Source organism: Ambystoma mexicanum, chromosome 7q (assembly GCF_040938575.1).
Source record: "Ambystoma mexicanum isolate Mex_15411 chromosome 7q, UKY_AmexF1_1, whole genome shotgun sequence".
Classification (NCBI taxonomy): domain Eukaryota; kingdom Metazoa; phylum Chordata; class Amphibia; order Caudata; family Ambystomatidae; genus Ambystoma; species Ambystoma mexicanum.
The window spans coordinates 647,010,800-647,027,468 of NC_090941.1; the positions used below are offsets into that span (position 1 = coordinate 647,010,800).

The 16,669-nt window shown below is 41.5% G+C and overlaps 1 protein-coding gene across 2 annotated transcripts in view; it reads right to left on the reverse strand.

Moving 5' to 3' along the window:
- Positions 1-3,674: 3,674 nt before the first annotated feature.
- USPL1 (ubiquitin specific peptidase like 1) overlaps positions 3,675-16,669 on the reverse strand; it is a 462,937-nt gene continuing 449,942 nt past the window's right edge. For both annotated transcript variants that reach the window (XM_069639225.1, XM_069639224.1), the window contains one exon: positions 3,675-6,240. In XM_069639225.1, the coding sequence (XP_069495326.1) occupies positions 4,889-6,240 (1,352 nt within the window). In that variant the 3' untranslated portion in view covers positions 3,675-4,888. The remainder of the gene's footprint in view (positions 6,241-16,669) is intronic.

The window sequence follows — 16,669 nt, forward strand, 5'->3', positions numbered from 1 at the left end:
TAATCGGTCTCAGATTGCCGGGGTCTCTTTGATCTGAATCCGGTTTCTTTGCTAAAGGTGTGATGGTGACAGATTTGATGCTTTCTGGAACATGTCCATCACGCAAGGATGCGTTCATTTTGAATAGGAGTGGAACGAAGATGTTGGCATTTTCCAAGATAGGTTTTGGGGGAATGGCATTTTCTGCACATGTGGTAGGTCTCATTGACGTTTGGGTTCTCAGTATTTCGTCTGTGGTGACATTTTTAAATTGGAAAGGTTCCTGCTGGCATGTGATCGATGCTCCTACTGAGTGATCCATTTGATCCGATTGCTGTTTTTGAGCCTCCCGAAGCAGGGTCCTGGATTTGTTGACTTTAGCAGTGAAGGCTGATTGTATATTGTCACAGTCCACCTTAGATGGAGTAAAGGGTGGAGCTAATGCCTTGGGTTTTTCTATTAATTTTAGTATTTCAAACAATTTGCTTGTGAAATTACCGGCTTTATTTGCTCATTGTAGAAATTTCTTTTTGTGTCACATTTTTTTTGTATGTTTTTTCACTCTCCTTCCACCAGTCCTTATTTTCTTGGAAGGGATTTTTCCTCCATCTGTTCTCCCTTCTCTTTTCTTTTTTTTAAGGCAGTTAGTGTGTTAAACCATTTCTGGTGGTTTCTATTTCATCTAACTGTTTTTGTTCTTAGACGGGCTATTTGATCCACCATTAAGTTGGCGTGACGTGAAAAGTTTCCAATCAATTTGTCACAGGAATCCTCATCAAGAGTCTTTCAATGTATTGAGTATAACTTGTTCCAGATGTGTTGGCTCAATGTTTTTGTAATTACGTTTTTTAATTTTGATCCGTACATTCACTTTGTTATTTCTCGTAGGCGTATTTAGTGTCAACGAGAAAAGGACAGTGGAGTGGTCTGACCAAATCTATGGTTTGGTTTGAAAGTCACTTGTCTCCAAATTGTTGGCGATTACCCAATCGAGTTGGTTACCATTTTCCAATGGAGGTTCTGTGTTTCTAACTCTAAAGTCGATGTTGTTAAGGATTTTCTCTAAGTGGATGGCGTCTTTATCCATGGGGTTCCTGTACCATCTGTTAAAGTCCCCCAAGACCAGTGTTGCAGTGTTTGGGCCCTGCAATGGGTTTAATTGCCGTGCTAAATCTTCTTTAAATTCCGAAATCAGGGATGGTGGTCTATATAATAGGATGATGTTCAAACAGTGGTTGTCTGTTGGGGTGTATTTGAGATGGAGTATTTCGCAGCCTTCACTTGAGGTGGTTGCTGGAAACATTTGAATCGAGCTTCTGGTGATTATGGCAACTCCCCCCATCCCCCCCATGCTAGTTTCCCTTTCTTTATGCTGTATCACATAGCCCTCTGGAACTGCTGTGGTGCATGTTGATCCTACAGGATTCTGCAACCATGTTTCTGTGATACAGGCTATATCAATGTCTTCCTCTGTAATAAAGTCAGCTACATTTTTGCATGTTTGTTCAGAGAGCGTGTGTTGAGCAGGCAAAATTTCATTTGTCTTGAGATTTTACCTTGTTTGGTTTGGTGTATTTTCCTACCTTCGCCTTATGTGCTTGATCTGCTTGATCGCAATGAGCTGGTGGTCTAGTGTTTTTTGGGCTCGTTTTGGTTAGGGATGGTGTTACAGTCACACCCATGTCGACGTCCCCTTTCGATCTTCGACAGAACGATTGAATACTCTGCGATTACCACTAGATGTCGGACTATATGCACAGCATGTGATTCTAAGCAGATTCACAAGCATCAGAAATCTAGGTACAGATCCTTTATGAACATGTTTTGCTTAAGTATAAGCTGATAACTAATGTGGAATGTTATTGTCTCTCCATCCTAACTAATCCTCCTGACTACGCAATTATATCAACAATGTATTGTTGAGACCGAGATAAAGGATTGGTAATGACATATCTATAATTTTAACTTTGTTTGGATTTGTCATAAATCACCAATGTATCAACTGAAAAGGATACGGTAACCAAAAAAGGATACAATTTGGTAGGGCTCTTCCGGATCCTATTTTCACACGACTTGATTGTAGGTAGGTCAAATTAGACCTTCCAAATGATACAACTCTCTGACTGAATGAAACAGGCAGAGAGATGGATCACTGGAAAGGGCGTGGGAATTGTGTAGGAAGTATGCCTAGGATAGATAAAGTATCATAAGAAACTGTCCCAATCGAATTACTTAGATAACACAGTATTAGCATTAATTCAGACACTGACTTTATGGCAAAACTGAAGTAATCCACGAAAGGTTCTTGAGGAAAACCAGGAGTTGAACAAACGACAAAGGAAGGGAAGATTAGTAAGGGAGACTTATCCCGAACGGCACGAGGCTCTCGCTAGATACCGGGTTGGTGCACCACAGGATACCTTCCAAAGTACTGTGCACAATCACCTTCCAATAGTTCATGAAATACTTCCTTTCCCACGAAGATCAAAAATTAGAATTTCACCTGTTAACTGTCACAGGTACCAATGGGTCAAAGTAGTTCAGAAAACCACGTGCAGGATTGCACCCGATAGCATACACGCAGCCAGGCCAGCCGCACTTGGCGACAGCGTTTCCGCGTGAAGATTTAGCACGCGAACAGGATTCACGCAGCTCAGGACAGCCACGCTTGCAGACAGCGTCCGCATGGAGATTTGGCACGCGAACAGGATTCACGCAGCTCAGGACAGCCGCGTTTGCAGACAGCGTCCGCGTGGAGATTTGGCACGCGAACAGGATTCACGCAGCTCAGGACAGCCGAGTTTGCAGATAGCGTCTGCGTGGAGATTTGACACGCGAACAGGATTCACGCAGCTCAGGACAGCCGAGTTTGCAGATAGCGTCTGCGTGGAGATTTGACACACAAACAGGATACACGCAACTCAGGAATTAAAGTGTGGAGGAAAACACGCTCAAAATAGGCAAAAAGTTGCTGAAGGGAATGCGAGAACGCAGGTCCGGAGTTCAGCTACAAAACGCCAAAATTGATTTAATCAGAAGCAGCGATCGGAGTTTCCACGCTGCTTATGTACGCACTGCCGTGATACACGTGACGGAACTAAGTCACGTGAAATTTAACGACGTGAAAAATGCAGACGTCGTTTTCCGGGCAATGCATCGAACAACCTCCATTTTGAGTAGAATGGTCTAGTGGTTCTATGAGCGTAACTCATTTTGTATGGAGAGGTCGTTCCTGGTCCAGAGATATGTCCAGCAGGCATGACAGGATTAACACAGCCCAGTTTTGAAAAAGGCAGTGGGGCTGAAACACTTTACAAAGAGGGGCTGAAGGATGCAATAAACTGTCAAAACGAATTCAGGTTTTGATTACCTCCAGGAGGTTTGGCGCAACCCAGGAGTATAGCAGTTAATATCTGACTCACCATAACAGTTTTGCTAAATTCAACCATACATACCGATTCATGCAGCCTTGGAATTTGGATCTAAGGATAATTCTATCCGTCACTCCAGAACATTGGAGCCTCAATAACACTTGGAAGGCAAATACCAACATGTTTTTAAATATTCCAAATGGGCACGAAAAAAAAGTGTGAATAGCTATGGATTTACTCTAGAGAAATGCCACAACTACACATTCAAACTGAAAACGTTTTAGGATTCAACAAAACCTTAGAACATATTCCAGAGGAAAGAACTTGTATTGTAGTTAAAGCCATTTAATCTCACCTTTCCTCCTTTGGCGCTCTAACAAACATTAAAAAAAAACAGACCACAGAAAACAATAAAAATAAAGGCTTTTTGCCTTTGAAAATTACAAAATCAGCAGAAGATACTGAAATAGCTTACAAACGTTCTTACACTGAGGAAAGGTTTAGGAAATACACATACAAGCAAGTTCATTTGCAAGGAGAATAATGTACGTTTTCATGTATAACATTAATGGTTTTATGTTTACATAGGCCGAGAGAGTAGCAATATTTACACTTACAATTCATGTTCTTAGAAATATGCAGGACAATACGCAAGACTAGTAATTTAAAGTGGAACTAGAAGTAGTAGATAATTAAAGCTATAAACAAAATATTATCAAAGTAAATTATCTGATCACACCCTTGAAAGCGGTCAAATCTTTCTACTTTCTCTGATGCTGTAAAACATTACATCATACATATGAAGTTAGGTTTTTTACCTTTGAATAGGCAAACCATACTAGGACATATTTTTCAAACTTTGTTATTTAAGGAAAGTCTATGGAAATACAAATACACAAGCAAGGTAATTTACAATGAGAATATAAATTCATGTATACCATTAAAGGCCATGGTTTACATAGCAACATTTTGAAATACAAATTATTTTATTCTTCTTCGAAATATGCAAGGCTCAGCATTGAAAATGAATACAGAAGTAGATTGTTTGTAAAATAAATGTTCATGGACTGAACAAAGTCAATCTGACCATCCGCCATCATAACATGTACATAATGTCATTTCTTCCAGGGCATCGCTCAGATTATGGAAATGGGGCTGCTGAAATGCACCTCTGTAAATCTTGAATTACTGCAAACCAGACATGTTTATTTGGGTGCTGGCCTGGAAGGCTTCTGCCCAGACTGATGGTTATCGTGACATGTTCGGGCAGAGCTATTGCGTTACCTTATCCACCATCTCTTCTTCAACAGTCCTCATGCTTTCTCATCTCTGAATATGCTTTAGACAAAATCTGTTCTGAACCCTACAGCACCTGGGCTTCTGCAGAAAGAAGTGCTAGAATACATACTGACTAGTGGTCTGCTGTACCAACTACCTACAAGGTTTTTTGTAGGTTTTGGGATGATACATGCTGCATATGGTAATCAGAAGCAGGTACACAATGCTTCAAATGGAAATATACCATTACACAGAGTCAATCAAGAGGCCAATACGTTCTTTTTAGCCTTCAGTTTACTTAGAAGTTGCAAACGAAGCTTGTGAATATTATGCTCTTTAACAAAATCATTAGACAGTAAATTTCGATTTCCATTCAAAATGTCTGAATATTTCGATGACTCATTAAGGGCAATTAATATTGCTTTGTCTTGCATGGTCTGAATACTACCAATGGAGGCATCTCCAGTAGGCACCTCATTTTCTGCAGAAGAAAATGGTTCTGCGGCTAAAACAGCGACGTTTGTTAACTCTGGAGGAAGAGACACCTCTCCACATGCTAATGGAGGAACTGTTATTTCATCATCACTACTTTTATTAATGCCCTTTGCTTTAAAGCCACCAAAACTGCTTGCCCCCTTTACAGGAAACTGCCTCTCTTTTGCTTTTAGAGAAGATTCATTTAGGTGTCGTTGTTGGACATCATCGGCCCTTTGCTCAATATTGTATTTTGAATTACTCAATTTACTTTTCTGATTGGAGACTCCTGGACTGAATAAAAGTGTAGGGTCTTGTCCTAAACAACTCACCCAGTTTGATGCAAGCTCACTCTTAGGTATCCTTTTCGAGTCTGGTGGAGGACTACTTGCAATTTCAGTTTCCACTACATTAGTATTTTCCTGTTCCCCGCCAGTGATGCTTCCAGTCTGCTTTTCCTCAGAAAACGGGCTGATTTGGGGCTCTTCATTTGTAAGGACTAGGCTGCCCTGAAAGTCATTTCGCCCACCTACTAATATCTCTGGTACTGTTGTACCACTTGTGTTCGACATTCTAATCAGTGTACACACACTAGAGCATTGAGAATGAAGGCATTCATTTGCTACTATAGTTTCAGGAGAAGCTACCCCTTGACATGAGGTTTTCAACGAATAAGCACATGCCTTTTCTTGTGGCTGGAGAGTATCTTGCTGTCCTGTGTCATCAATTCCTACCACATGGTCGTTTTGCAGTAATCGTCCCTCCGAATCAACATGAATTTCTACTAGGGTCAGCGTTATAATGGCATCATCTGTTGAATTTTTAAAGCCAAAAACACTTTTCCCTTCTTTATTGGTCAGGTCTAGGGGCTCTGTTGAGGGTGCATTAGAGGTATTCACTTTAAGAAATGCAGCAGGGCCACCTTGATCCACCACACAATCGCAGTGGACTGGAGAACTTGATCGCACACAGATAAATGGAAGAGATTCTGCATTCTCACATTGGAATTGTGAATTCAGTCTGCAGGCCGATTTGTTCTTTTCCCAAAATACAATATGAATCTCAGAAGCAGGAACTTCGCACTGATCATGGTACTGACAATATGGACCCTTTAAATCATCGCATTCCAGCCAAGAACCTGTGAACAAAAAAAAGAAATCCCATCAAGTAATTTATCACTGTATAAACTACACCTCCTCAATGCAAGTATTATGCAGAAATGCAAGTAAAGTAGCACTAAATCAGCAGTGTGTTTACTTGTGTATCTGCGCACATCTGAATTGAGTGGTCAGGTTCAACTTCTTAGACCAATGACAAATACAGGAAGTAAAACAAAGGGTTTGGTATTTTCCCCATCCAGCACGATTTAGGATTAGCCTTGCAAATAGTACCTTCAAATACTTTATTGACGTATACCATGAAAAACTGTTCTTTCAGCAAATACCAGTAACTTCGATATCCGTTTAAATTTGTTATGAAAGTCCCAGTACTAACTAGTTGCTAGTGCAGGCCTCCTTCAAAGTAGACTAAGCCAGAGGGTGAATATGGAAGCGAGATCCAAAGGGGATATTTAAGAAGGATAAAGTTGCAAACTAGCATTTTTGGTGAGGAGCATGTCATGCATTTGAATTCTTACTTTTTCTTTTCTTTTTTCGGTTGACCTTCACACCCAGGGGGAACAATACAACAGGTCCCAGTCCTCATCCCTCCTTCACTGCTCCCAATTACTCTCCGGAAAGAGGCAGTTTAAAATAAATCCCTTTTCTAACAATTCTTAACTTCAGCAACTTTATCTTTGTGGTTTGGTAAATGTCTGCACTTCGAGTACCTGTTTTCTGGGGTAAAGGTGCCCACCTGTTCTCAGGACTGTTTTGCAGTCTCCATAGAATTCAGGTCCAATACCATTTACGTATGAAATATATGCCTTGTTGCCAATCCACAAACATGAAAAAAACGAATCTGAAAGATACCTTAGAAAATTGTATTCTGTTGACTTTCCTAGGCATTTCTGTAGATTACTCCTAGAAAAATCCCAAGACATAAGACTGACTTTTCTAAGTTTTTACCAAAAACCTCAGATGGCTGATCCCAACGCCACTCAGAAGTGAAGGCACACAGGCCACTATAAAAGTTGTGCTATGGGTATATGAAGGCTTCTCCCAAATACTCAGACATTAATTCTGCTTTAATTCCCAACGCACACAGAAAAAAAAGGAAGATACCAACAGTATATCAGCGAGTGAGAGTCAACCAAGCAAAACCAGAGAATGAGTGGAGGTGGAACAGAAAGAGTGATATTATCCAACCAGAAAGAAAACCTTTCCAATGGTCACTCATTTTTCAGGTGAACATTTCCAATGGATATGTCTCGCAGGATTATTAATGTAGCGCATCAGATCAGCAGCAACACAGCTAAGAAAGCACAAGGTGGAGAAAGCATGCTTATAATATTTGTAAGGCTTATTTATTCTCATTGTTCCATGCCTCAATGACAAAAGCCATTTTCTCCCAACTTCCCATACCCCACACCACCCCTTGCATACGTAGTACAATGATCATGTTGTCAGTGATTGGACTGCCTAGCTCTTGCCATATAGGAGAAAACGTACCAGCAAAAACTAAATGGAATAGAGCTTCAGGTAATTGCTGTTTTCTCGACTAGTTGGACCAGGTCCAGATGACTTAAGGGTCGTTTACAAGGACACCCCCAACAAGTCAGGCAATCATACACCAGCAGAATCTTTTAAGGCAATGATGTACAGCATGGTTATGGCTTGGTCAGACTGTCTGCCAAAGACAACCAGACAACATTCTAGATGAACAGGGAAGAGTCACTCCATCCAAAAGTTGGCACAGTACTAGTTTGTGACTGAAGATTACAATGAAGGGGTGGCAGTTGGTATCTGGACTGAAGCACACAGAACAAAGAACCCAAACTGCTATTCCGGCATTATTTGCTGGTGTGGCTCACAGCTCCCGTTGTGAAAAGGGTGGCATCTGTATGCTCTGAACCCTCACTCCCAGAGAAAATGCCTTTCTTTTTTATTTTAAACTTTGTGATATAAAACAAAACCTTTTCACTACAACAATTCTTAAATAAGAATACAATAAAAAAGGGTAAATTACACTAAATTCCATTGAAGTTTAGAGGACTATCAAAATACATTAAAATCATGGGGATTCCGGGATTCCATAAATCTAAGTAGCAAAATGCCATCCGGACCCATATTCAGAACTGCCACAATGAAACAGAGGTGCTGGGAGAGTATCAATGAGTATTCTTTTAAATTCGGAACTCGTAGAAACGGTGCAATGTGAATTGCAGATGTCTGCCACTAGCCAAGATTTCTTCACCTTTCACCACCAATAATCGAGAAAATAAAATCCATGAACATCTTTGCATCCTGGAGTTAGAGACCACCCTTACTTGTACATGGTTAAACTTCCCCTGAGGTAACAGTAATCCAAAGAGAAGGCTGGCAAACAATGCTCCACGGACATGAAACTGAGGAACTTACAGTGTAAGCAATCCATATGAAAATGGGTATTGTGCATGGAGAGACGGAATACAATCCTGTGTCTGAAGGATCATGACCAGTATTTATCTTGAATTCGCCCCATAAGCCTGGTCAATAACTTAAAATCTAAGATAGGGTGCAAGACTGCATCCTCCTCAGGAACAAGAAACTAATGGCAACAGCATCCTTACCCAAATTCTGTTCTGGGGTCCGTTTCCAACATGCCTTTAATAGCATGGACTATACTTCCTGCATAAACTGATCCACGTATGCAACCTGGCTTTGGGGGAGTGAGGGGAAAACTGTCAGGCAGAATCTGAGCAACGGGAAGAGCATCCCAATCAAACGATTTTCATGATCAGTCTGAAGAAAACACTTTGTCCCAAAGAAATTGCACTCATTCAGCCCCCACTCCACCATATTAAACAATGTCTTGGGAAGCCATGACTTCACGAATGGTCTCATCCATGGAACAGGAGCTGGATTTGTGGAAAACGAGGAACAACTTTTAAGGCGTCTTCTTTAAACAGACAGAAGTAGCATTGTTATGCGTGCAGTCACATAACAATTAAAGGATAGCAGTGGAGTAAACGACAGAATGTTGTCCTTGTAATTTTCTTCCAAACTGACTAAAGCAAAGATCATGATCAAATGGAAAGCAACAAACATTGCCTTTCTATGTGCAGATATTCTGAAGAGAGTTACCTCATGTATCTTCTAAAAAGAAAAGTTAATTGGCCAGTAGAGCAATGAGAGTATTTGGCAAATAATGGTGCATCACATAACACTACTTTACTGCTGCACCTCAAAGCATGGACAGAATGAACTACAATGGTTTGCAATGGATAACAGTGAGAACTAGAAGGCTAAACTGAGAGGGGGGCATACATTTCAGCATGGAACCACCACTGGCCTTTTTCCTTGAGGTCTCAGGGTCAAATACGCCAATACCATTGTTTGTCATGCATGGATAGTGAGCATCATATGATGAAGAAAGAAGCAGGGTTGAAATCAACCAGGAACATGGCAAGGGATAATATGATGTAAAGAAGGCACCTTGTGTCTTGATAATTTGCCAGAGGAGTTTGGTCAGATTTGTGGCGAAAGGAAGAATTAGCTACTTTGAACCAGGCAAGTTGCTTAAATCATGAAACATTCAATATAAACCAGTGAAGGTAAAATCTGGAACAATGACAACTATAGATGTACCAAATCCAATGTTGGGCATATGGTGTCCTCTGGTTGTAGCTCTATTGCTCACTGCAATTGTTGCAATGTGAAAGACTTTTACTACAGAACATGCAAAAAGCTGCTGTGCTCGGGAAAGATGCTATTAGAATGGAGAAAAAAAAATAAGCGTAGTGTGTTAGGAACCCTGATGCTTATGGAAGCCACAAACTTGCTTCATGCCGTTTCCGTACCATGAAACCTGTCAGAGGAAATTAGAGAATGACATAGCTGGCTTTGTACAGCCAGAGAAGCATCTTCATTTGTGTCTTGTTTATTAGCTTAATCTTTCAATAAAGACATTGAAGTCAAATTCTGATAGGTGACTCATCTAACAAAAGGCAACCACATTAAATCGGTTTTGGAACAGCTGGAGTAGTGTTCATATAAAGTGTCTGGCAGTATGGTTTCTGCCCATTAATTGCTGAAAATGGAGCTGACTGGCAGGGGTATATTCTGCCTCTGCTAAGGTTGACAGATGGACCACTTGAATTTGCCTCATTAGTTAGGTTGTAGACCTGCTACCTTTAACAGTTTCACAGGACTACTATTACTCTCTCAAAAAGTCACTACCCATCAAATGGTAAGCCCAAACTACTATTCTCGACCAACGCAAGCCGCCAAACCTGTGAAGCACATTCACACTTACCACTGAAAAACACCTGAGCCCCTGGACCTGGTAACCATGTGTTGATTAAGTTTTCATGAAACCTTTTTGCCATTCTTGACCATGCATGAATAGGACCTTGCATAGTGTCTGCAAGCAACTGTGCCAGTTGATAGGCCATACACAAGCAATCATAGCTGTGTCTTAAAATAAGATACATGAGGTGGAGTGCTATGCTTCTCCAGGCAATGACCTTCCTTCTAAGGGTATCCCATTTTTGAGCATCCCACTCGCTTCTTGCGTCTTGCTGTGCAAAGGATCAGTTGATCACTAGGCTTCCTAGGGTGAGAAGAGACTCCAAAATCCCAGGTCTGTGGGGGGTGATGTACGTTTTCCAGTTGCCTTCTTGCTGATTGCCAGGGCAAATAACTGCCTTGACAGACTAGAAAGAGTAGTCCTATAAGGACCCAAGTACACGAGGAAAATGCTCTACAGTATTAGATTTTACTGAAAAAGTTAGTTTACTGTATAAGGACTGGCATTCATGGGGCTGCTTGTCCTGTGAACGTGTTTGCGCATTCTCTGCTCTCAGGCAGTAACACGCTCAAGCTCCCAGTAGGGGACTCCTGCTTGATTAATGCTGCAAGGGCAGTTCATTAAAGAAACAGATTATACTGTTTCTACAAACAAAATGGATGGCCACAAAGGCAGGACTTTACAGCAGATGGGTTGCAAATTGTACATAGAAACTTTGTAAAATGTACATTTAATGCCAAATATTAAATATTTTTGAGAGAACGTCTATGTTAAGGGGCTGGGGCCCAGGTGAAACAAAACCCAAGATATTGCTGGATATTTTGGAATGGTCTGCAAAAAATGAATTAGTAACTGTAGCATGATCGATTCTCATGTATCCAAGACAAGACACCGAAAGGAAAAATGCTGGTTTTAAAAATTGCATACATTTCAGTCAAACCTATATTGGTAACCAACATAAATTAAATGTCTATGGCTTAGCTGCAAAGATGTACTACTTTTAATATAGCTAATCATGCAATCGTATTGATTACATTCATTGCTCCATCCTCTCTCCCCTTACCAATGTGACAATTCTGAACACTGTTCAGATGCTAAGTGGTAACTATGAGAACGCATAATCTCGAAACCAGGTCTGGGCACCCCAGTGCTGTGGCAGAAATAAATATGGGGAACGAGGTAGGGACCGTCTTTGGATATAGAAAGGTGATAATCTGCCTTTTTGCATGCCTTTGTCAAGCAGGTATTTGGGGAGATTCCATAAAAACGGCTACCTCAGGATAAGTACACAGAGCTCCACTTCAATATCTGGAGCACAGAAGAGTGAATGGATGATCTTAGTGGGCTGCCTTTTATACATAGTGAATTTGTCAAACAGTAATGTGGGTCATCTTGCATGGAAAATCATGCGAGATGAGCAAAGAGCTTTACATTTTAAACCCTTCCACAGAGAGCCAATTAGAAATATTGACACTTTCCTTGGCAGAGGTTGCAATCTTGAGCTTATATATATGGCAGATTTCGGAAATCCAATATAGGAGGCATATACTAATATTACCTTTCTAAAACAAAAAGTATAGATCATGTAACTTGAGGAACAGCATGGAAAGGCAACAGTGTCTCTACAGCGCTTAAAAAACTGGCCCTGAACCTTACTGAAGATTGACATCCAGGCACAAGTGGGATCACAAAGCTTCCTCAACATAAAGCCATGCAAAGATTTGTCTAGTACCTTCATGCGTATAAAACTATTCTACATTTAGGGAGACAATTCGATAAGGGTTCCAGGCATTAACCAACATGGGGAGACGGAAGCCTTGCACAGCACTGCACAGTTAATAGTTTGTCAGTCTAAATATTTTCCAATTCAATGCTACAGATTAGGAACAAGGAAGTAAAAACATATCCATCGGAGGGCCAATCCCAATGTTCCATACTGGATGAGGTGGCATGGGTCGCACTGGACAGAATGTGTCAGACACTTCAGAGTAGGGATCATACCATGGGAGAATATCTACATAGCATTGGCAATGCCAACAGTTGGGCCTTTTGTGTAGGCATGGGAAAGGCACTTGCTAGGCACTGCTGTAGTGTTGTTAACTGGCCATTGATGTTAGCAGATGCAAAATGGTACAAGTACCTGGGACTCTAATAGCAGTGCCTGGCAAGTGCCTAATATTTATACACAAGCCCCAACTGCTGGCTTTGCCAATGGTTGTTTTCAACAGGACTTCAGTGAAAGACACGCAGAATGCTTATAAATCGAGTGGCTGAAGACAGGCCTGCTTTTGGCATTTTTATGCCAGTATCAATGTTTACTTAAGTCATGAACTCTCAGAAAACTGCGATGAAAAAAACACTGGTAGGCACTTAGAGTGTAAAGTTTGATGGGAAGGCTTGATTAAAGGGAGCTGAAAATGCCTACAAGGTGGTGTCTTCGGTGGGCAGGAAATGTGTGGGAATGGCCATGGGGGTTAGCAAGGCCATGGGCAATCAATGGGTGGGTAAATAACACCTTCAAGCTTTGTGTTCCTCCTCATATGCCATTTCTCCCTATTTGCACTCGAACTCCATAGTTGTGGCTAAATCGGTAGCTCTGCCACCCAATAGCCCGAACTAAAAACGGAAACAATGGCAATTCACTATATGTCAAAGATCCCTCGGCAAAATATGTTCCCAGCAAACATTTTGGGATCTATGAAGTGACTGATTGACAGAAGCGTTGGTCTTCAGCTTTTCACCTCAGAGGACCTTTCCAAAATCGTGGCCGTAGGACTAACATACTATCTACCAGCACTGACCAGCAAACTTATACATCCATCTGCAAAGGTCACCTATAAGGATTTTAAATCTTACACAGGGCTTCCTTGGGTAAATTGAGAGAGAGCTGTGAAGGTGGGGACATTTTTTACACAATGCATCAGGTGTCCACCTACATACAGAAATAGTTTAATATGAAGTCAGACTTTCTTTTTATATTCTTTATCGCTTCAGAAGTACACCACTCACTAGATCAAATTCACTATAGGACTATATTCTGTGGGAGGTGACAACAACCCAACTTAGTAGCCCAATCTCAAGTAGAAGGTCTCTAATGCGGGCAAAGACTCCCTAACACAACAAAGACTAGCTAACCCAACAGAGCCTGATGTTAAGGGCTCTAACTACAATAGAGCTTGAGCAGTGGGGAAATGGCAAGCCTCATCTGGGGTTTCCTGTGACAGTTTGTGATGTGTGCCCAGTGGGCCCGACCCAAGGAAACCTGGACAAATGAGCTTCAAATGCAACCTTTAGTGGTAGTAATAGCGTTCTGGCCATCTAGAGAGCAGGAAACTGACCAAAGGAGAAGCATGGAATGCAGGTTTCTAAAGGTTGTTAGAATCTGAAATCAACAGGAAAAAAAGGCAGAGCTCCAAACTGAAACTCGGGAACTCGAGTCCAGTAAGCTTCTTGCTACAGTAAAGGATTTAATCTCTTTGTATCGAAACAATAGGCATGCCTCTTTAAGGCCTCCCCTGACGCCCCTAAAAGTTACTTGCTATGCAGATGTTTACATAGAACAAACTGAAGTCAAATATTTTGCAGGCGATACTCGTAAATAGAATCTAAAGTGGCCACTTTCCCACGTGGGCGATAAGGACAGTAGAAAATGTGTAATGGCAGTTCCATAGAGCTACTGGCAACCTTAGGCCCACAGCAAATGCAATCTTGTTTTGTCAGCAAGCATATCGAAAATGTACTCAAGTGCACTGTTTAAGGGAAAAAACAGGGAGCCGGTTTGTTTATGGAGCACAAATATCAATAAGAAATCCAAGCACGGGGGACCTTGGGTTTTTTCAATAGAAGCTTCTGTGAAAAAAAGCACATCTTCCTAGTTCCATCCTAAAAAAATTAAAAATAAGCCTTTAATACGTAGTGGTGGCCATGCACATTCTTCGAAGAGCATAATTAATACAGCTATATGCATAGGCAAAAGATTATTTCGAGAACACGGATAATTAGGAAATGTGCAGTACATGAGTCCAGTAAAAGGGGAACTCATGGAAAGGCGGGTGGGGCCACAAAACGTCAACTAATCCCAAGCAGCCCGAGTGAGGAAATGGACAAGCCAATCCCCGACAGATTAACATGCAACTTGAAGCCATATAAAAGAAGACTGCAATCTCTGAAAGATAGAACAGAGTTGATGCTTTATCACAAACAGGATGGGGAAAAGAAAAGGTGGCTGAGCCAGTTAGCCCAGTCCCGTAGAGATACTCTGCATCCAGGAGAAAATGGTGCAAGGACCTAGGTGTAGGCTATAGTCCAAAGCCTAGTGATAGCCCCAATACATTCCTGCTGGAATTTTAAAGCTACCTTCTAGGGTCAAAGGTGGGGCAGGGGGAAAAGAAAAAAAAAAATCACAAAAGCGGTGTACTGTGACGGACTATAGATCCCAGAAGGGAGACCTTTTCAGGAGCAACTCCCAAGTTCAAGGCAGTATGCTGAGGTACTTGGAAATGAAGGACACTTCTGTGATGCTACAATACTGACCTGGTTGGTTAGAGTAGGGAACTGGACATTGGATCCTCTTAGAATTGTTGCACTAAGTTAATTTAGAACCTTTCCCTTTTGTATTTTAGCGTTTTTCCCACAAAGCTTGTGTAGGAATTCTTACAAACATCCCTGCAAGGAAAAATAAGGGGGTCACATGTTGCTTGTGTCTCGACTTGTCAGGTGCATCTTCACTGTGACAAATCGCATCAGCAGAAACCCAGAAGAAGCAGAGTTTGCTCTCTACAGTGCAAAGGATTCAGTGGTTCCTCTTGAGGACAGGGTTTTAATCAAGACTAAGGTAAGGATTCGGGTCCCTTGTATTTCCGGCAGATTGTGCCAAAATCTGCACTTGCCTCTAAACATAGTATCAACATGGGAAATGGATGACGGCCGTCTTGCTGATCAAATATAAAAACAGCAGGGAAGGCCAGCGTCCAACCGTCAACCAGCAGCAACCATCAAGGTGTGGCCTGGGTGGGCAGTAGAGCAATCACTCTACCTGACCTCAGACCATAGCAGACCAGGACATTAACACCAACCTGCTTAACAACTAGAGACAACTTTGAACATTAGCCTGCGTCACATCTAGATAGGATTGTGAATGTTAAAGTGCCACACTTACATAGAATTATGAATATTAGCCTGCGTCGCATCTAGATTGAATAGCAAATATTAGGCATTGGTAGTATTACCAATGCCACATTTAGCTAGAATTGTGAATGCTAGCTTGCTTCGCGTTTAGACAGGATTTTGATGGTGGGCAGTACACATTTGCATAGAATTGTGAATATTGGCGTGGGTCATACATAGACAGGATTGTGAATATTAGCCAATGCCAGATGTAGATAGAAATGCGGAGATATTCATGCACCACATCTAGAAAGCACGTAGAAATTTAGCACGTCACTTCTAGATAGCGAGGCCAATAACCAACCAAAAATTTCACCCCTCTACATACACCTCTCAAACTCTAACCAAACAACCACAACCCTAAAGCACCGAACCGCAACAAAAAAAAAAACCACACATAGCAGCGCACAACTTCACACAATGGCTACCGACCGGAAAGCACCCCCAAGCTCAGCGCAGTGTTAACCGAACTGAAGCTGCCAACCGCACATCACTGCTCTCTTGCACTTATCCCACTCGTTCCCACTAACTCACCCCCTTTCCTTTTCAGATCTGCCACAGCACCAGGGGACTACTCCGGTGGTGATAATGTTAAAGGATATTTGTACTGCGCACTAACATCCCTATTTGTTGCAGAAAGGACACATTGATTGGGCTTGGGAACTTAGATGTGGTGTGCTACAAGTTGCTGATATACAACCAAATAGGAAAGATGCAAAGGAGTTTGGTTCCAGCCACTGAGATGAGGCTTTCTCCAAGTTCCGAAAACTTTGAAGGGCCTCCAACTTTATTGCCACTCGGAAAAACTACCACCCTCCAGAAAAGCCTGTGAACTAGTTATCACTGAAGCATAGTGAAAAGAGAAACCAGCAACATTTCGTTGAAAGGCAGAGTTTATTGAATGTAGATAATCATCATAGCAGGTGAAGAAATCCAATTCCAGCTATTGATGCCAAAGCCGTTACAACAAGCTGTTTTGCAAATGGCACATCAATTAGCAAAACCACGTACTG